Source organism: Talpa occidentalis, unplaced genomic scaffold, assembly GCF_014898055.3.
Source record: "Talpa occidentalis isolate TD23 unplaced genomic scaffold, MPIMG_talOcc4v2.1, whole genome shotgun sequence".
NCBI classification, from domain to species: Eukaryota; Metazoa; Chordata; class Mammalia; order Eulipotyphla; family Talpidae; genus Talpa; species Talpa occidentalis.
Window position 1 is genome coordinate 119691753 of NW_026555331.1, and position 22407 is coordinate 119714159.

Genomic DNA, 22407 nt, shown 5'->3' on the forward strand with positions numbered 1-22407 from the left:
ACCCAGTGCTTGTAAAACAAATAAATAAAATAAATCTTTAAAAAACAAACAAGGGTGTTTGTCATGTCTGGTATCAGAAAGGTCAGAGGTAGGGCCAGTGCCAACAATGACATGTCAGGGTTCCTTTTCTTTAGTCTCTGGGCTCTTCCCAGCTCCGTCTGTTGACTTTTATCGTCAGAATTGTAGCAAGAATGGCAAAGTTTCGGGCATCACAACCAAATCTTGACATAGAAAGACTGAAAGAACCCTGGTTTTCCCATGTCTTAATTTTTTTGGAATGAAGAAATCTTTCCTTGAGACCTCCATAGCAGAGGTTTCCTTACAACCCAATGTCTAGAATTTCATTGCATGTCATGATAGACCTATAATTCTTTCTTTGCTATTCATTCTCCCTATTTTCTCTAGTAATTTTATTCTGATTTTTATTTGGTTACATGGCTAGTTACCTAAAAGACTATTTCCTTACTTCTCTTGCAGGTATCTTTGCCCATATGACTATATTTTAATTACGTAAAATTCTTTTATTGAACTTCAAAGAAGTGTCTTTAAGAGAGAGGCAGCATCTTCTTTTGTGTCTCTTTTCCCATTTTGGTTTCTGGAATTGCAAACAAGATAGTTGAAGCTTTCGTAGTCACCTTAGACTACGAGAACAAAGATACATGCAAAGGGCTGGTATAATGGAAAGCAGAAAGAAGCCTGGATCCCTGCTGACTTTGGGCACCTCTCCTGCAAGTATTGGCTCGCCTACCTCAGAAGTGAGAAAATAAAATCTTGTATAATTCACTGTTAACTTGGGTTTTTCTGGAATTTTGGTGACCTCATTAATGAGCATGCCCATTCCCTTATCAATCACTGGCAAGAAGAAATGTTACCATCTGACTTTGGGCAAATGGATTTGGGGGAGTGTAGGGGCAGGAACAGGACACTGTGCAGGTTTTCTGATCCAGCAGACCTGGTAAAGGAGGAGTCAGAGTCCTCAGTGGTTTTGCAGGGTTTGGGATTACCAGGTACACGGCAGGCAGGGGCGCTGGGGGGCCGGGAGGCTGACAGGCCTCCCAGCCCCCAGCAGGTCTTCACTCTGGGCTCTCCGGCCTTCTCTCAGCTTCTGCTTCTCTTGCTTCTCTCTCAGCTTCTTTCTCGGCTTCTACTGGCATCCCCGTGACTCCACCCTTAAAAACCCAGGTGAATCCCATCTACCTAGGCCCACACCCTATTCCAGGTGCCCGCCATCAGGCATGCATTCAGGACCACAAGGATCCATCATCTATCCTGATGGCGGGAGGGCAGAAAAGTCTGACATTTTTTCTTTACCCTATAGGGAGTTACGGTGATCTCCACTTTAAACATTTCTATCTTCCATGCTCTTCATTAATCTTTATTTTTCTACTAAAAAGGAATTACTGTGGGGAATCAACATAATTAATATCTCCATTAGAAGCCACTTCATTGTAAGTGCTTTAGCATCTTAGTTACAAAACTTAAAATGATTGTTTCCTGCAAAGTGCAGAGGAAACTTATTTCGATTTTAGTTAAGTTTTAGTTAATTTTTCTGGTAACCTTTATTAATCGTCACGAAAATATTCTCAGCTGTACTTTCAAAGGATTAACCTCCAAAATGTCATTTGTTTTTTAGTTGATTCATGTCTGTTTAATTTTAACACATGGGTTTGTTAATAAATATGTTCTTTTAGCATATTTATTTGTCCGCTAAATCCAAACTTCAAACCTATTATCATCAGTCCTTTCCTTAGATACCTTGCAGGTTAGATTTTTTAAAATTAATTTGTTAAGTAGGCCATTTTAAAACTTCTTCAAAATCAAATTGTGTAGTTTGTTACTTCTAGAAGTTCTTTCTTGGGTAGGTGAGTGGAGTAGAACTTTTCATTTTAACATCGCTGTTAAACTGTTTTTTCTTAGAAGTAAGTAGAAATAGATCTATTCCATCCAAAAGCTTGTTCTTGTGATTAATGATTCTTTGAGGCAGCTTTCTTTCTTTTTTTTCTTCCAGCTTACTTATTAACTATAACACATATATTTGAAGTATACAACATGATTTGATATACATTGTGAAATGATTGCTATAAACAGATTAACACCCATAAAGGAAAGTATTTTATATTATCTTGTTTATTTTTGGTATATTTCCTTTGTATATCTTTTTAAAATCAAATTTTATTGATTTGTCATTCTTTTACAAAACTATCTAATTTGGGGAGTACAACTTCACACCTTTACATGTGCACATGCTTCACTCACCCTCCACCAAAGCTGCAATGTCAAGACAACACTCTATCTCATTACCCCCATCTTCCCCTCCCACACTTTTTCCCCTCAATAACCACCACACTTTTCAACATCTAGAATTATTTTTGTGTTTTGCCAGTGTAGGGTAAGGAAAAATGTCAGGTTTTTCTGCCCTCCCACCATCAGGACAGATGATGGATCCTGCGGTCCTGAGTGCATGCCTCATGGCAGGCACCTGGAGTAGGGTGTGGGCATAGGTAGATGGGATTCACCTGAGCTAAGTAAGACTGGACTTTTAAGGGCGGCATCACGGGGACGCCAGGAGAAGCCGAAAGAGTAGCCGAGAAAGACGGAGCAGAAGCCGAGAGAGAAGAAGAGAAGCAGAGAGAACGCCAGAGAGAGCCCAGATAGAGTGAAGATTTGCTGGGGGCTGGGAGGACTGCCAGCCTCCCGGCCCCCCAGCACCCCTGCCTGCCATATGCCTTGTAAATCCCAATAAAAGACCTGCAAAAACCACTGAGGACTCTGATTCCTCCTTTACCCAGTCTGCATGGGATCTTAGAAAACCTGCACAGTGTCCATTCCTGACCCTACAGCCAGTCTATTTTCTTTGGTTATTTATAATGCACAAATGAGTGAAATCATCTGGTGATTGTCTTTCATTTTCTGACTTATTTCACGTGTTATCACCCTCAAGTTCCATCCATGTTATTCCAAAAGGCACTATTTCATCTTTTTCAAAGTGGAATAGTATTCTATTGACTATATCTACAGTGTTTCTTCTTCCAGTCCATGAACATGGGATATCTTTTTCTGTTGAAGCAACTTTTTAAATAAAGAAGATAAGACAGTATCTGTCTTCTATAGAATAAGCTTTCTTGTACTAACCTGTAGGGTCAGGAAGAGCACAGGGCAGGATCTCTATGAACCTATGCGACAGATAAAGAAGAGTCCTGGAGTCCTGGGTGGGTTTTCAGGCTTTTATTGGGATTTTACCAGGTACACTGGCAGGCATGGGTGGGGGCGGAGGCAGGGGCCAGGAGGCTAGCAGGCCTCCCAGCCCTGGGTGAATCTTCACTCTTTCTGGCCTATCTGGTATTCTCTTGTTCTCTATCTTCTGCTTCTCTTTCTCTCTTGTTTTCTTCTGCTGGTTCCGTTTTCCATGACGCAGCCGTTTTCCATGACGTGGCCCAGTCTCAGCCCAGGTGTACCCCCCTACATATGCCCACACCCCACTCCAGGTGCCCGCTATTAGGCATGCATTCAGGACTGCAGGGATCCATCATCAATCCTAATGACCAGAGGGCAGAAAAGCCTGATAATCACTTACCCCAATTAACCCGTCACAAATTTTAAGCCAGTAAGTCACCATTCACTAGTCTTTTCCTTTAGTGAATGATTTCCACAGCTCAGTATACTCTATACTGTATAATTCATATACTGAATTTCATACACTGAATTTCAGTCACTTATATACCACCTTCATGATTTTGGTGACATGTTTCTGGTCACTTTTTTTTTTTTTTGTGGGACCCTCGCCGGCAGCAGGGAACGAACCGGCACTGCAGAGGCTGCGGGCAGCCTCGCAGCCCAGCGCTCAACCGCTGCACCACCAGGGGAGACCCTGTTTCTGGTCACATTTTAAAGCTAGTTACAGAGTGAATCCAACACAATTCATCTAGGTGGAAACCCATGTAAAGAATCCTGAATAAAATAGGCTGAGCGACTTAAACTGATTAATCCTTTCCAGTGTCTCTAGCATCTTTCTTTCTTTCTTTCTTTTTTAAAGATTTTATTTATTTATGCATACAAGAGCTGGAGCACAGGCCAGAGATGGAGGGGAGGGGGGAATGTGTGTGTGAGAGGATTCACCAGAGACAGAGTGGGGAGCAGAATAGGCAGACAGACGAAATACACTGCTGAGGGGAGCAACTGGCGAGAAAGGAGAGGTCTGCTGCGCCAAATGAATAGCTCCCTGGCCGGGAACTCGTGCTGAAGAAGCTGCTGATAGCTTAACCCCTTGCGCCACCAGGGAGTCCCTATTTTACTTATTCTCTCTTTTTTAAAAGATTTTTTTATTTATCCATATCCATACAAGAACTGGGGTATAGGCCAGTGGTGGGGGTGGGGGCGGAGGGGTGCGGAGAGTGAGAGGATTCACCAGAGACAGAGTGGGGAACAGAACAGGCAGATTGACTGATACAGTGCTGGGGAGAGCACTGGGCAAGACAGGAGAGGTCTGTTGCACCAAGTGGGTAGCTCCCTGGCCAGGGGCTCTAACCCGAACTCGTGCTGCAGTCACTGGCGATAGTTTGATAGCGCTGTCTTTAACATCTGCGCCACCAGGGAGCTCCCCCTAACCCCCCCCCCATATTTAATCCTTAAAGTCTGGAAATCATTGATCTAATCACATCTCTTCTGAGGCCCTTAAAAATACAAGTCCTCCCACTAGCTCTGTCCTTCCTTCAGCCCCGAGTGCCCAGCTCGCGGTTCCTGTGCTCCTCGCGGTTCCTGTGCTCCTCGCGGGCCTGGGCCGGGAGGAGGCAGTGCTCCAGGCTTCTCTGGCCAGGACACAGCAGAACCGAAAGCGGCCTGCGCCGGGAGGCGGGGAGAGGAAGGAGGGGGCGGGCGCAGGCGAGAAGGGCGAGGTAGAGCTGGGGGCCGGGAATGCCGGCGGCGCCGGGCCTCAGAGCCGCCCAGTGGCCGCATCCAGGCGATGGCTCTCCGTCTCGACGTCGACTTCGATCTCTGCAAGGACGTGCTCCCCTGGCTGCAGGCTCGGCGGGCCGCTCAGGAGCCCGGAGGTGGCTGCGCAGGTGCGGGAGGCGCGCGCGCGCGCTGCGTGTGCGTGTGTTGGGGGAGGGGTGTGCCAGGCGGGGAGTCTCGGATCATTCATACCTGAGGTGCCCCCAGGTTGGGTGGGGTGGGGTGGGGCGGGGCGGTCTGGTGACCCTGCCAATCTGTGAAAGTTGGTGTCAAGGGGTGAGCCTCCCTCTTTGGAGTCTGGGCTTTGCCCCCCTCACCCTGGCCACTGGGTGAAGGCTGGAGGGACAGCGCCCAGGCAAGGTCGCAGCTGGGCTTCTCTGCTTTTTATCGAGAGTCCGCCAGCAACAATGACTCGTTGTTGCTCACAGTCATTCACCTCTAACAGAAAGGTCTCGACCACCAGTGGTACCGTTAGCATCTCCCATCAGGGCAGGAAGTGGAGGGGCAGCTGCCAAAACTCCCCTCAAAGCTGAGCAGAGTGGGAGAGCATTGTCCTCTGTGCTTCGTGGGCTTTTCAGCTTGCCTAGGGCGGTTCATCACCCTGGCAGGAACACCACAGAAACTAGGGGAGTTCCTGCCTTAGGAGTAAGAAAAGATGAACCGTGGCCACCAAGGAAGCTATATAAATACTTAATAGGAGCAGTTGGTTCCCACATTTGTGAAGTGTATTTCTGCATCTGTATTAACAGTTTTCAGGCTGTGAGCAGTGAACTGACTGCAGGCTGTTTTCCAAAGAAGCACCATACAAACTCTTCTCGCCCCGCAATAGAACACCTGTGCCAGCTGGCAAGGGGGGATTTGAGACAAAATGATGCTCAGTTTTCCTGCCTAACTGCTCAGGGTAAATGGCAATGCATTCCAGAAGCAAGGCTTTTGTTTCCATCTGTCAGAAAAGTTACATATTTTGGTTTTGAGGGTGGAATGAAAATCTTTGAAGAAGGGGAACTCTTGTGATTTCCCAGTTTTTGCTTGTTTTTCCTTTTAAGAAAAGTTTGCTGTAAATAATGGTGCGTCTTCAGGGCCTAGATTCAGTTTCCAAGCAATGATATCCTGGTCCCTCCCTGGTGCACAGGCGCTGTCCACTTCATGTGCTGGCTGCTCTTTTCTTACTCTAGTTTTCTTCAATTGTTGGAGGGCATTTTGATAAGGGCTATCACATTACCCATTTCTACATGCCTTTCCCCCTAACTCTGGTCAGAGTTCTCTAACCCCTCCTTATGTTTTCACACTATGTGCAGCTATTCTGTGGCTGTAGTGAAATTGTTTGTAGGGGTCCCTGTGCTAGTTTGTTGATTGTTAGTTCCAAATAAGAAGTCATGTTTGTGTAGCTCAACTCTCAAGTTTGCTATTATTATCTTGATAGTGAAGCTTCACTTTTTAAAAAAATTAAAATGTCTCCTAAAGAGTTTTTGAAGATTTAACTTTTTAAAACACAATAGGTAGCTCCAAGTCTGCTACCCATTACAAAGTAGTCCTTTCTCTGAATATCTGCTGTATATAGCTAAATGGCAGGTGTCTGTAAATGAGAAGTTAGGTCAAGTGTGAAATGCCACAGTCTTATGTTACAGTGATATGTGTTGTGATTGAAAAACTGTGTGTGAGCTTCACTTCCTGTATCTTTCACTCATCTGTGAAGAAAGACAAACTTGTGTATTGACATTCCACTAAACAAGAGTTGTTCTTAGATCCTTAGCAGGTAAATTTAATAGAAATGCCAGCTTTTTCTAATATTTTTAGTATCTTGCTCTTATAGAGCACTTTGGTAAGGCATTACACTTACATGAAGAGAAACTGCTACTTCTGGTAATCACCTGTGGGTGGTAGCCCAAGAAAATGCAAATTAATTCCTCTTCTGCTATAATCTGAGTCACTGGCAGGGGAACCTGGAGTCTATTTTATTTCTAGCATAGCTATTTCTCTACTTTTGTACAAATTATTTTTCTTTCCAAGTCTCAGCTTTTCAAATGTAAATTATGAATAATTATTCTATTGTAATATCTCTTCTCTATACACTTGCTATCTAAATTTGAAGCCTTAATATCTTTATATCAACAAATACAATTAAAGATTTTTTTAATGGTGCTAAACAATGCTCATGAAGTATGACATATTCCTGGTAAAATAGCCAGGAGCTAGACTTAAGTCAATTATAGAAATTCAATGTTTATAGGATGGCATTTTAGTCAACTATGGGAGGTCATGGTGTAAGAAGACCAGATTTGTTTACAGCTTCTGTTCTTGGTTCTACATTGAACTTTGGGGAAATAGTCTCTTCCCACCTGCCACAGAAAATATATATATTTTTAAAAAATTAAAACAATTACACAAAAGAACACTTTAACACATGCAAACTATGAATAGCAATAATAACAAAACCATGTACCCACTACCCAGCTTAAAAATATCAATAAGACCAAATCAAGACTTTTGAAGGACTTTTGCCTCTATATCTGATTCTACATTTCTTTCTCTAAGCTTCATCTCCCACAGGTAACAACCATTTAAACTTTTATATTGTAACATTCTTTTGAGCTTATAGTTTTAACCCATATGTATTTCATTTCATTTTGTTTGTTTGTGAACTTTAAGTAAATGAAAGCATAATTCTTTTTGCCTTTTTTTATTCTCAACAGTGTGAGATTTATTATATAGGTCATTAAATTTCACTACTGTATAGTATTCTGTTGTATGAATATATAGCAGTACAATGGACATAGAGATACCATTTTATATTTTCTTTTTAAGGAAGGCTTGTCCCAGATGCTGTGAAGATGGTCATGTAGTTTTGAGCTGTCAGCCCCTTCAAAAATTACCTCATTGAACTTCATGCCCTTAGGGTGCGGCCCACATCTAATGAAGCATTGGCCAAAGGCATGGAATAACGTTTTTTTTTTAAAGATTTATTTATTTATACAAGAACCAGGGTACAGGCCAGATGTGCGGAAGGGTGAGAGGATTCACCAGAGACAGAGCGGGGAACAGAACAGGCAGACTGACTGAAATACACTGCTGAGGGGAGCAGTGGGTGAGACAGGAGAGGTCTGCCATGGGCATGGGATAACTCTTAACAATCTTTTTCAGTTCTAGAGTTGCCCTGATGGAGGACTACTGGGCTTGACTTCTCCCTTGCTAGTCCTGTTTCCTCATCCTTCTTCCTACCAGTTTTAATCCCACTTTATCCTCCCTACTAAAATTCCTGGATACTAGACTTTCTCAAGATGCTTCCTAGGGAACACAATTTTACTTGCCTCTTTCTGGTGGATAACATTTGGGAAGTTTTTAGGGTTTGCTATTACAGTCAATGCTTTTCCTAACCTGGTGCACACTTGCACAAGCTTCTCTCCGGTATGTGTGCCTAACAGTGAAGTTGCTAAGTCAACCCTCTAGATTCACCCATGTTGTCGTAAATGTCAGGACTGCATCTTTTTTTTTTTTTTTAAAGATTTATTTATTTATTTATTTATTTATTTATACAAGCACTGGGTACAATCAGAAGCGTGGGAGGGTGAGAGAATTCACCAGAGCCAGAGCAGGGAGCAGAGCAGGCAGGAGGACCGAAGTACACTGCTGAGGGGAGCAGTGGGTGGCAGGAGAGGTCTGCGCACCATGTGGGACCCTCCTCTGGTGGCCAGGAGCAGCCGGGGATTGAACTGGCACTACAGAGGCTGCGGGCAGCTTCGCAACTCAGCACTCAACCGCTGCGCCACCGGGGAGGCCCTAGGACTGCATCTTTTTTTAATGCTGAGTAGTATTTCATTGTACACACACACCTCATCTTTGTCTAATCATCTGTTGATGGGCATTTAGATTGCTTCCTACTTTTAGCTGTTGAAATTATGTTATAACAAACATGAGGGTGTATGTACCTCTTCAATTAATGTTTTCAAACCTCCTTCAATTGTATATGAGCTGTAACTTGCCAACACCTTTAACACCCTTTTCTTTAGTGGGTTTACTTCTGCAAGTATCTGTTAAATGTTATATGTTTTTCTTTCTTGAATGCTAAGTATGCTGAACTCTAAAATTAAGCCACATTTCCTCCTTTGAAATTGCTAAACTTCCTCCTTTGGACTTTCCAATGATGGTGTACTGGGAGAAGAGTCAGAATGAATAAGCAAAGAGCTTATTGAATACTTTTTTTTTAAAAGGGTGTGTCTAAAACATGAGCAACTAATCTGGGGAGGAAAGGCTGATGGGTTAATAGTATGTGGTGAGACAATTAGTTTCAAGATTTCCAATATTGCCAAATTTGTCTAGTTCAAATGCTCTTGAGATGAGGACTATGTGCTTAACTGCAGAAGTATTTAAACTGCAGTTTTCTTACTTAACACACTCATAAAGGCATTATTTTTATTATTTCTTTCAACTCTCTCAGCCAGGGTTACATTATAAATTGGTCATTGTTATGCTATTTAGTGCATGTTGTTTAATATAGAACATAAATATGTCATTTGATGCTTCTCAATCCTGGATGAACATTAGACTTACCTGGAGAACTGAAAAAAGACAAACACACAGAGACTGGGTCTCTCAGTCAGTCCAATAAAATCAGACTATTTTGGGAACAGCTTGGGCATCTATGTTGTTTTAAAAGCTCCCCTGATAATTCTAATGCATGGCCAGTTTGGTTTAATGGTTTTACGGCTTAATGGAATAATCATATTATTTTTTGTAATCTTTACTTGTTGAAGATTTTTTTTCCTCTTTATATTTTAGTGATTTGAAAATACCTGTGCTTTTGCAAGGAAATTGCATGTCTTTAGTAAGATTTCTTATAATTTCTTATCTTAGCTGAAACCTTTTAAGTGTACTTTTGAGAGGATCTGTCCCAGCATCCTTATAATCTTGAAAGAAAAAAAATACTTTGGAAAATATTGACACACTGCATTCCAAAAGTTTTGAGTCATGTGCAGGATAAAAAGAAACAAACTGAAATTTTTCTTGGATGTCTACAAAATCTACCTTAGAAGGATTGTTCAGTGTTTATCCATTTTCCCATTGTAAGCCTGATACGAGAAACTTGGTTCATTCTGTTTACCTTTTTCTAGGTTGAGATTAGCCTGTGCCACTTTTTTGATGTATGATATTGGCCCAGTATCGTAACCTAATTGAAGCTCAAGTGTGTTTTCAATACAATAGGTTTATAACACTTAATATAATGTGGATGAGATAGAACTATGTAAATTGTGAAGTTCTCTTTGGCAGTAAATGAAATGATTCATATTATTCCTCTAAGAAGCAAGTAATTATTCTTATTTTTTAATCAGTGTGAAGTGTGTCTGACAGCTCCCTTTACTTCGCCCTGCAGAAGATGCAGGCAGCTTTTCCCATGAGGAGCAGGGAATGTCATAATCAACATAATAATATTTTAATATCTAAAAACATAATGTAAGATAAAAGTGAGTCAAGTTTAAGTGACTTTTCTTTCGAGGAAATTAGGGAAATACTTGATTTTCTCCAGTTAATGATGAAATTATCAATGCTATTTCTACCACTGTTTAAATCCTTTGTAGAATTGAGAGGAATATCCTAAAATTTTAGAAGATGGTTGAGCAACTTTTAAGTTAAATATTTTTTTTTGTAAAGTCTCTCTCCATCAAAATCTGGTTTTCATACAGAACACTTAATTTTCACAAAGTGAAATACATTCACATAACTATTTCTCAAAGCATGAAGGAGAACTCCAATGGTCTTCATGCTCCTTTGCAAAATTACTCATCTAACACTGAATTCATTTATAATGTTAAATAGATTTCAGGTGTGCACCTTTATAAATCAATGCCTGGATACTACATTAAATTCACTGCTAAAAGTTGAATTCCATCCATATTGTTACAAATGACAAGAGTTCATCTTTTTTTTAATTATAGCTGTGTTGTATTCTATTGTGTATCTACTTATCTATCTTTGGGCATTTAGGTTGCTTCCATAACTATTGTAAATAACTCTGCAATGAACTTAGTAGTGCATATATCCCTTCAAATCAGTGGGTTTTTTTTTTCATTCTTTTTTTTTTTTTTTTTATTCTTTGGGTAAATACCTAGACATGAAGTTGCTGGATTGTATGTAGTTCTATTTTTAATATTTTGAGAAACCTCCATTCTATTTTCTGTAGTGGTTGGACCTGTTACATTCTCACCAACAGTGTATGACGGTTTCTTTTTCTCCACATCCTTGCCAACACTTGTTGGTCTTTTTGACATGGGCCATGCTCTCAGTTATGAGATGTTATCTCACTGTGGTTTTGATTTGCATTTTCCTGATGACAAGTGATAATGAGCATTTTTTTAATTTGCCTTTTGGACATCTGTATGTTTTCTTTGGAGAAGTGTCCATTAGCTCTTCTGCCCATTTTTTGATTGTTTTTTTTCTTTATAGATCTTAAATATTAACTCCTTGTCAGATGTATGATGTGCAGATGTTTTCTCCCATTCAATAGGGTATCTTTTCAAATAATGACAGTCCCCTTCACTCTGCTGAAATTTTTTAGTTTTATGTAGTTCCATGTGTTTATTTTTTCTTTTGTTTCCCTTGCTGTTGGAGTTGAATCCCCAACATCATTGAATGCCTTTGTTTTCTTTTATGTAATTAATGGTTTCAGGTCCTACATTCAAGTCTTTAATCCACTTTGAGTTAATTTTTGTGTATTGAATGAGATAGTTGTCTAGTTTCATTGTTATGCACATGGCTTTCCAGTTTTCCCAGCACCATTTGTTGAAGAGACTTTTATTTCTTCAATGTATGCTCTTGACTCCATTGTTGTAGATTAGCTGCTTATATAAATGTGGATTTATTTCTGAGCTCTTGGTTGTATTCCATTATAACAATACCATACTATTTTGATTAATATAACTACATAGTATAGTTTTACGTCTGGGAATGTGATGCCTCTGTTCTTCCTTTTTTGTTAGGATTGCTGTGGGGTCTTTTGTGTTTCTATATATATTTTAGTAATGTTCTGTTTCTTTGAAGAATGCTGTTGAAACTTTTATAAGAATTGCTTTGAATCTGTATATTTTTTTAGGTAAGATTTTTTAAATTATTTATTTATTTATATATATTTGTTGTTCATAAGATGGTTATTTTTAACAATGTTAATTATTCCTGCCCATGAGCAGGGAATATCTTTTCATTTCTTGGTCTTCTATTTCTTTTAACAATGCCATATAGCTTTCTTTGTATAGGTCCTTTATCACCTTTAAATTTGGTCCTAGGTAAATTATAGTAAAGCAAAAATCAAAATCAACAGGCAACTATAAATCAGAGACACACTATGGTGGGGAGAGGGAGAAAGAAGGGAGTAGGATCAAAACAAGGGTGGGAAGAGAACAAGGGACCATGGTGATAGTTCACGGGTGAATGAGTGGCGGGAATTTTACGGGGACTATAACCAAGATGAAAATGCATAAATTGTACAAAAATGAAAAATCATGTAAAAATATATAAAATAATTAAAGATAAAAAATTTAGTCCTAATTATTTCATTCTTTTTAATGCAATAGTAAAGGAGATGGTCTTAATTTCTTTCTCTTCTAATCCATTGTTTGTATATAAGAATGCAACTGATTTTTGTAATCTTTTATTTACTGTACTGATTTACCATATCCAGTGGTTTTTTTGGTGGATTCCTTAGGGTTTTCTGTGTATATTATGTCATCTGCAAGAAGTGATGATTTTACTTCTTCTTTCTCAGTTTGAATCCCTTGTTATATCTTCCTCTTGTCTAATTGCTCTAGCTAAGACTTCCAGTATTACCTTGAGGAGTAGTAAGTAAAGACATCCTTTTCTTGTACCTGATCTTTTTTTTTAATTTTTTTTTTCAAATCCAGTTTAATCTTATGCATATGGATATACAATGCAGCTTTTTTTTTTTTAGATTTATTTATTTATTTATACAAGCACTGGGTACAGTCAGAAGCACGGGAGGGTGAGAGAATTCACCAGAGCCAGAGCAGGGAGCAGAGCAGGCAGAAGGACCGAAGTACACTGCTGAGGGGAGCAGCGGGAGGCAGGAGAGGTCTGCATGCCATGTGGGACCTTCCTCCAGTTGCCCGGGAGCAGCCGGGGATCAAACCGGCGCTGCAGAGGCTGCGGGCAGCTTCGCAACCCAGCGCTCAACCGCTGCGCCACCAGGGAGGCCCTCTTGTACCTGCTCTTAAAGGAAAAGCTTTTAGTTTTTTGCCATTTGGTATGATATTAGCCGTGGGTTTATCATATATGACCTTTGTTTACGTTTCTCTCCATTTACCACTTGTTTATTGATACATGAATCTCCTCAGTGTCCTGTGCTGAATTCCAGTATGTAGGAATTATTCCAATTTTGTGCCAACTCACAAGGGACCCTTTGGGTACAATGCTGGTCTTGCTAACTTACAGATTATTGTCCTGAAAGCAAAGCACGGAGTCTCCTCTGCCACCATCTTGATTTGATCTTATTGAGTGTTTTTTTTTTTAATTTGTTTTAATTGAATACTCTAATGTTTGGCAGCTCAGGTTAGTTCTCGATAGGTCTATCTACCAGGAAGCCATAACAATTCTAACCTCATATAACTTGGAAATACTTCAAAATAAAGTAAAAACTAATAGATATTTAAAGTTTATTGAACATAATGTAGACACACAAAAGTGTACAGGTCAAGAGTATGCAGCATGGTGAGTTATTGCAAGGTGAGTGTTTCTGTATACCCAACATGGGCAATAGTGCCAGCTCCTCAGAAGGCTCTCTTGAGATACTACCTAATCATTATCTTTTATTCTTCCCTAAAGGTCACTGTTATTCTGAATTCTAATACAGTAGATTAACCCTCTATTTTTACATATTAATGGTATCATCAGTATACTTTTGCATTTGACTTTTCACTAATGTTAAATATGATAACTATGTTTTGAACATCTGGAATGTATTAACTTACTTTTATTATTGTTTTTAGGTGTGTTAGAAAAAAACTATGAGAGCTTGCATATAGTAAATGTTGAAAGAAATGGAAATATTATTTATACATATAAGGTATGTTTATATCCTCTCTTTTTTTATTGTGGTAAAATATACTTAATATATAATTTACTATTTTAACCTCATGTGCTCTTTGCACAGATTCTATGCTAGAACCTATTGAGAGATAATGAATAAGAAATCTGTCATATAAAGTATTTTCTCTTTTTAAAATAAACTGTATGTAATGTGTGACACTTTAAAATTTTTGAATTAATGAATAATTCCACTTTCTGGTGGAAAAATGCCAAATAAATATAAAATATTAAAACTGAGTTAATAAATGTTTGTCTTTCAGAAAATATTGAATATGATTACTCTACATTATCTTTCTGGACTTAGATATGCTCAGACTTTCAAGGCATTATTATTTAATAATATATTTTTAATGTTAAGTGTTCTAAGAAAAGAAAATTATCTCTACTGATAATTTTACTATAACTGGAAAATATGAAAGATTATTTTTAGTGACCAGTTTGCTTTGCACAGTTATATCATTGTGGTTTTTTCTCCTTAAAAATGTATCAGTATGGTACATAAAAGGACCATTTTGATTCAAAAAGTTTTACTTATAAGACTATCATGGATTGTACTAGCAACTCCCAATATCCATCATACATATTCTCATAAAGAAATAAATGAAAGTTAAGAAATATTTGTTTCTTCACAATGTTTAGCCCTTACTAGATGGAGTCCCCAAAACTCACTGAGCTACACTTTCTGGGTCCATTTTACTCTGTGAACCCAGAGGACTACCTAAAACAGGTTCAGTCCTTTTTTAAAGGTAGCACAGCAAGCTACCTTTAGAGTACTTATTGCTAATGATGGTTGCATTATTGATGGTTCATTTTTAAAAGCCCTAACTTCCTAAATAGTAACATTTAATTTTTTTTTAGGAAAATAAGGGAAATGTCTTCTTTGGATTATATGATTGCCAAACCAGACAAAATGAGGTAATAGTTACCATAAATCATAGATTACTCATTGGTTACTGTGTTGCTTTTAGAATTTTCCTTCTTTCTGCCTTCTCATTTTTCTATATACAAATTCCCATTTAATTTTCTAAAAATTTAGTATATATTTCTTTGCTTTCCTCCTCTTCTCTCTTTAACCATCTCTTGCACCATTATCTTAAAGAAAAAAAAAGTCCAAAGACTCCTGAACCAAAACTCCAGCTGAAGTCTCTTAATCTTTTGAGATTTAAACAAAACTGACTCAAACCAATTATCTCATTTTCTGTAGGAAATCCAATGCCCTCCCTAAGATTTGTGAGCTCTTAGAAGTTTAGGAACTCATAATGACTCTGACTTGGAGTTTTGCTTCTCTTTAATCTTTACTTATCTTCTCAAAGATCCATGTATAAAGCCTAGCCCCCCTTTCTTTATCCTCCCACCACAGACTTTTCACATAAGGCATTGTTTGATGTCAAAGGTTTTGTCTCATTCTTGGGGCAAATAGGGGGGAATTACAGATTTTAGGTCCATGTAAAAACAATTTAGAATTGAATATTAGACCTTCTTGGACTTAAATCTCCTTTATATGCTCTATATTTCTCACTGGTCATCTTATTCTTCAGGCTTCCCATATATTGCTTGGTTATTTTTCTCTTCTTTCCTGTTCTTCCACCTCTTTGCCTGCATTCATTCAATGATCCAATGTGGACTGAGCGTTTCCCCTCTCAGGTATGGAGACACAGTGTTTACCAAGAAAACATTGTCACAATGCAAGTCTAGAAAAAGTAAAATCTCAAGTTTTTAGTACAGTATTCCCTTTGCCTTGTTTTACAGTATCTTGTCATAGGCACATTGTTGGTATTAGCATTGTTATTATCTACATCCTCTTAGTTGAATGGAGAGAGTCTTACTTAGATCAAGAATTTGCCCCTAGTTTTGCCCTTTCCAATTAAAAAATATGTATATTGAGGTAATACTGATTTAAACTGTGTATGTATATGTTTTAGGGGTGTAGTTCACACTTCTATAAATCTATGTTATCACACCATAGCTGCCACTAAAGCACCAGTAATCTTCCATTGTAGCCTATTGAACCCTTTCTCCACTTGCTCTCATTCCCAAACCTCCCCTTCTGGTAACCTCAATTCTGCAGTCAGATTTCTTTGGTTTGTCTTGGCTTGTTTTTGTCTAATCTTTGTTTGACTATTCTACTTATGAGTGAAATCATTTGATATTTGTGTTTCTCATTCTGACTTACTCCACTTGATATAACCCTCTCCAGTTCTGTGCATGTTGTCACACATTTGCCCTTTCCATTGTTCTTTCTTCCTTCCTGATGTTCTGTGGTTCCTTTTGTTTAAAAAAAAACGTTCATTTCCCTTCTTTTTCAATTATTTTTTAGCCTTTTATATCATTTATCATTATATCAGGTAGGTATACTGATGACAAATTCTTACAATTTTCCTTCATATGAAAATATCTGTTTCCTTCATTGCTATATTCCAGACATAGTAATAACCAAAAGAGAAGCAAAGTATTCATTATGCAAAACTAAGCAAATTCCCATTACCCTTCCTTCTTCATGCAGGCCTTCCTTGTTAGTGCATAAAAGAATAAATATGACCTAAACTGGTTGAATACAAGTGAATAATGGACTTTGTGGGGAATTTGGGGCATGGACTCTTATACTGGGTTTGCTAATGTGAGGTTGGAACTTGTCTGGCTTAGGGAATAGAACTTAGATCCTTGCTGTGTGGAGAGTGAGACTAGATTGAACTCAGAAAGCTAACAGATGGTTATTTTCAACTTCAACTAGTGCTGACGCCATATGCCCTACACTATTCAATTTCATGAGCTACTAATTGCCCTTTAACAGAAGCTATTTGAGGGCAGATATTTTGATGCTTACAATAGAAGAATTCTGAACTTGCATACTTTTTGAACCAGAAATTCAGATGAAAGGCTTTGATACTAGAAAGATACGTACACAAGTTTACAAAGATATATGTAAAAGAAGTTCATTGGATCATGTAAAATACCCACCAGTAAGTTCTTTGGATATCCTTACAGCCATTAAAGTATTAAGAAGTCTACCAGTAGTATACTGGCACAGAAGACTGTCCAAAACATATTGTCACATGATTGCTTGCAGTTGCTGAAACAATACCTTCCATTTATATTTTAAAAGCTTGCAAGGAAATTAGGCAGTATATGTATATAAATATATATTTAAAACTCATCTAGAAAGCTGCAGAGCAAATTGCAAGCATATCTCCTTTTGGGATAGAGTTGGGATTGGATAAGCATAATGGAGGACCTTGACTTTTTTTTTTTTTATAAACTCTTTTTTTTTTTTTTTTTTTTTATAGAGGCATGCTTTATTTATTTGTTTGCTGGTTTGTTTGTTTGTTTTGTTTATACATGCACTGGGTACAGTCAGAAGCGCGGGAGGGCGAGAGAATTCACCAGAGCCAGAGCGGGGAGCAGAGCAGGCAGAAGGACCGAAGTACACTGCTGAGGGGAGCAGCGGGCGGCAGGAGAGGTCTGCGCGCCATGTGGGACCCTCCTCTGGTGGCCGGGGAGCAGCCGGGGATCGAACCGGCGCCGCAGAGGCCGCGCGCAGCTTCGCAACCCAGCGCTCAACCGCTGCGCCACGGGGGAGGCCCAGGACCTTGACTTTTTATTTAGAAGTGTTTTCATGTTTTAAACACTGAGACTGTCTTATATGTTGCTTATATGGTATTTTATAATTAAAAGAATAAAACTAAGAATTAGGGCCTCCCTGGTGGCGCAGCGGTTGAGCGCTGGGTTGCGAAACTGCGCGGCCTCTGCGGCGCCGGTTCGATCCCCGGCTGCTCCCTGGCCACCGGAGGAGGGTCCCACATGGCGCGCAGACCTCTCCTGCCGCCCGCTGCTCCCCTCAGCAGTGTACTTCGGTCCTTCTGCCTGCTCTGCTCCCCGCTCTGGCTCTGGTGAATTCTCTCACCCTCCCGCGCTTCTGACTGTGCCCAGTGCATGTATAAACAAAAAACAAACAAACCAACCAGCAAAACAAATAAATAAAGCATGCCTATAAAAAAAAAAAAAAAAAAAAAAAAAAAAAAAAAAAACTAAGAATTAAATGTGTGCTTCCATGATTCTTCTATTTATAAATTAAAATTATTTAGTTAAAGCAAGAGTCAAAGGAAAACAGAATTGCTCACATGAATTCAGAGCCTTCTTATTAACTTTCTCTAATCAGTTGATTTCTGACTCCCCAAAATTTTTCATCAACTAGAGTTCTAGCGTAGAATTCTAGTGTATTCCCAGTCATATTTTAGTCTGCTGGTACTAATTATTTTTTAATACTTCTGTTATTATTTCTTTTGACTTGTCCTCTTCTGAGGTCTAAGATGCTATCTTTCCTTTATCCTCTGAGTATACCTTTAAGAGAGTTTGCCTAATATAATTGTGTTTACTTCTAGTTCCCCAATCTTCACATCACATCCTCCTTCTGCATGATGATTTTCATTTTCTTTACTATTCAAGGAATTGGGACCTTGTGACATTTAAAAAATTCAAACAGCAACAGAAAAAATAAAAAATAAGGATTAGAGGAAGATTATTTTGCCAACCCTCTAAGTATGAGAATACTACTAGAGGTATATTTGTGGCAGTCTCTAGGACTAAGCTAATGATATCATAGTTATATAATTTGATTAAAATTTTACTTGCCTCAGTAATCACTAGGTAACTTTTGAGTACTTATTATGTGTGGCAGACATTATAATAAGTGCTCTGTATTATCTTACTTGATCCTTCTAATAATCTCATGAATAGTTATTATGATGCCTAATTTACTGGGGAAATAGAGAGGTTGAATAACTTGATTAAAGTTTTATAGTTAGCAAGTGGCAGAATCAGAGTTTGAACTTGGTTCTAGTTTGATTCTGTGCTCTTAACCACTCTGTTGCATTGTGATTAAGTTTCAGTGTTAAACATGGTCTACAATATTAAATCTTCTCTTAAAATAACCTGAAATTTCTCAGTATAGATAAAATCATTGATAATTCTTATAGTAAAATGTTTTGCATTTTGTGAATGTAATGAGTTGATATTCATAACATTGTTATTTAATATGAACTCTGAATTAAAAAATACTTTTATTTTAATAGTATCTCTATACATTTGAGAAAGACTGCCAAGTTGTTAGTTGCTCTGTCAACAATGAGAGAACTTTACTTGGTAAGTGGAACTCTTTTATTGTTACCTGTCAAGTAAACTATCTTTCCAAAGTTTCAAAGTATGGATATATACAATATTTAATTATTCTGTAACAATGGTTTTCTGAGAAGGGATAATCTTGGGGGATTAGACTTGAAATAAAGAATTTGTAGAGTCTCTCAACAAAAGAGGAATGCCTTGTATTTTCCCTTAATTTGAAAGATCCTTTGAGCTGTCACTTATTTCAGGTGTAATATGGTAAAACTGAACAAAATACTGAATGGATCATTTGCTAATGGATTATTATTTTCTTTTTCTTTTTTCATTAGCTGCCAGTTTAGTTCAGTCTACTAAAGAAGGAAGATGGAATGAACTTCAACCAGGTAATGAAATTATAATTTAGGGGTCTATTGATAGATGAAGATTTATTCAACATTTCTGGACATAGCCTTATCTCAGAAGGAAAAGGCAGTGGTGATGTCAAGTATGAAAAAGTTTCTTTTATAAGTTATTTTTTTTCAAATAGACAGGAAAGCTCAGGAAATACTGTGATAGTGAATAGCAGTAGTTTTAAAAAAGCATTAGCACTTGAAGACTAAATAAGCATTGAGAACACATAAGAACCCTATGGTTGGAGCTGGTGTAAAAGTTTGGGAAAAGATTGGTATTCTTCAGAAGTACTATTTTTTAGTAATATTTGGTTAAATATTGACCCATACCTAATGCATTGTGAATTATAATCCATGAATACTAAATAAGAATCAATTTTATTCATTTGCCAAAGCCCATTTCATAGTTTATTATCTATGCAATAGTCCTTTATTCCCCTTTAGCATGGTATGTCATTCTTCCATCTAGAACTCAACAGATATTTAGTGCCTTAAGCCCAGTGGGGCCAGCTTTTCAATTATCAACAGAAGTATGGACTTGTATATAAAATTTTGAAAAATTCTTTTTAGGCAGCGATAACCACCTGTGGCTGGATCCAGCCCCTGGACTACCATTTTTCAAATCCTGCAATGTTTTCCATCTGTTTTATTTGGCACTGAAATGCCTTTTTTTGTTAGCATAGTCCCAAATCAGATGTATTCTCCTGTGGTTGCATGCGATGGAAAAACCCCTTGTACATACTTTCCACATGAGGCTTATGAGGCAGTCCTGTGCTCTTGCAGAGCCAGCTGGCTGTGTCAGGAAAACCAGAGCTGAGTCTGCATGGAATCTTCTCAGGGACCTCAGCAGAATTTATGGGAGATGTTGGTGGCAAGGAGGCTTTCCCTGAAACTACATTATTCATTTTACTCATCCTTACCTGCCTCCCACCATGTGAACATGGAGAAGCCAGCAGATCCCTTCCTTCTTCTGTGCCATATGCGCCTCTCAGCATCCCCCGTTCCTCTTATATTTGGTGCAGTGCTCACTTCAGAGGTATGGAACTGAGCTAGCCTAAGTAAAATAGCATTTAACACATGGCTGTCCTGACGCTAGATATGGGAAAACCAGGATAAGACCCTGATCTCCTGGGCTAATAAATCCTTTTATCCAAGAAGAAAAAGGCCTAGTTGCTTGAGTTCCTCTTGGAAGGCTAAGTGGCTATAAGAACCTTAGGTTCCCTTGCTGCATCTCCCAGTTCTTTTTGCACCTTTTTCCTGTTAGCCTTAGAAATTCTTCATTATGCCGGTAAATCCAGTAGTAACTGCATTATGCTTACCATCTATGTCTGATTATCATGAGAACAGTATAATGTAAATAATTTATTTACATTATAAAATATACTTTCAGACCAGTGTTATTATAAATTTAACTTGAATTCTATTGCCAAACTTTCAGACTTGAAAGTTTGATGTACCTGCAGTGAGACTATCTTATTACATCTTATAAAACATTAGAATGAATACTGGTAGTTATTGTATTGGATATCACATACATTGTGTCTTCTTAGCTCCCCTTTTATACCAGTCACAGTGGTGAGAACCAATATAGCCAAGAGTAATCAGACAGTGTTGTCCCTCAAATGCTCTGTCTATTTCTTACATTTTGCCCAGAGCTCTTGGGAAAATCTGTTTACTACCTCATGTGTACCATCTGGAGGTATGATTGGAAAGGATAACCAGCAGGGTAACTTATGACCAATGGGGCAAGGAGTTGAAGGAAAAATACACACCCCCTCTTGGCCCCTAATGTGGAGAATTCTGAGGCACATCCCATGCAGCTCAAGACCCAGGGTGATCTTTAATTTGAGAATGCCCTCTATATATGTTCTGGCATATTCTTCTGTGTTCTACTCTATCCACTTCCCCAAGCCAGCCAGCCCCTCCTGGCTAAAGTGGTCCTGCCCCCTGAAATAACAACTGTTCTTTGTTTGGGTTTCCCCATAAGTAGAGCCTGAGGCAAGCCTTTGAGTGCAATTAGTTTATTTGGAGGATGATCATAGGAAACACTATTAGAGGGGCGTTTAAACAGAGATCTGATTCATCAAGATTGGCTGCCAGATTGGACAGGAGTGTGAGAAAAAGAGGTGAGTCAGGATGGCTCCCTCTAAGGTATTTTTTTTGCCAGAGCAGGGGTGTGTATGTGCCTGTGTTGGCAGAATGGGAAGGAAAAAAGAGTTTGGTTTGGGGCATGTTAACTTTGAGATACCTCATCCAGTGGATGATGTGAGATGGGAATTTGGGTGTCAGTCAGAAATTCAGGTGAGGGATTTGGGCTGGAGATACACATTTGGAAGGAAGTGCCCATGATGGAAGACTTTCAGTTTGTTTAGTTAAAATTTCAGAAGTGATATAACCAGAAAGCATTATAGAATCTATTATGTTTTATCCTTTAAGCACATATTTTGGAAATATTTATCTGTCCACAGAGGACCTTTCTCATTTTGATTTGATTATAAAATTTGATTGTAAAATGTAGTTTGCCGCAAGGTGTTGTTTAGTATTCTGTTGCATCAAATCAGATTTTTCCATTGCAAATGAGATAAATTGTTAGATTTCATATGAACATGATAGGGGCCCTGGTTTTTCATGCTTTATAATACAGTTTCTATTAACAGTGCTTCTCTTGTCTTCTTGTCTATGGCCATGGTAGAATCAATATTTTACTTAGAATATAGCCTTAAGCACTTCATGGAATCAAAGCTTTTATAACTGAAAGTGGTTAAAGCAATAATCTGGTTCTGTAATTTTTTATTTTATGTTTTTAATAGCAAGGCACTGAGGTCTAGGAAAGCTTGGTGATTTACAGAAAAGTATATAT

General features: G+C 38.5%; 1 protein-coding gene across 5 annotated transcripts in view; it reads left to right on the forward strand.

Annotated features, from left to right (window-relative positions):
* The window catches only part of GSAP (gamma-secretase activating protein), a 176079-nt gene that overhangs the window by 97984 nt on the left and 55688 nt on the right, over nucleotides 1-22407 (forward strand). For 2 of the 5 annotated variants that reach the window (XM_054692506.1, XM_054692507.1), the window contains exons 1-5: nucleotides 4930-5060; nucleotides 13941-14017; nucleotides 14899-14955; nucleotides 19110-19179; nucleotides 19488-19541. In XM_054692506.1, the coding sequence (XP_054548481.1) occupies nucleotides 4961-5060; nucleotides 13941-14017; nucleotides 14899-14955; nucleotides 19110-19179; nucleotides 19488-19541 (358 nt within the window). In that variant the 5' untranslated portion in view covers nucleotides 4930-4960. Of the gene's footprint in view, nucleotides 1-4907; nucleotides 5061-13940; nucleotides 14018-14898; nucleotides 14956-19109; nucleotides 19180-19487; nucleotides 19542-22407 lie in introns of those variants that run through there. The other 3 variants (XM_054692509.1, XM_054692508.1, XM_054692505.1) reach the window with 2 other exon arrangements.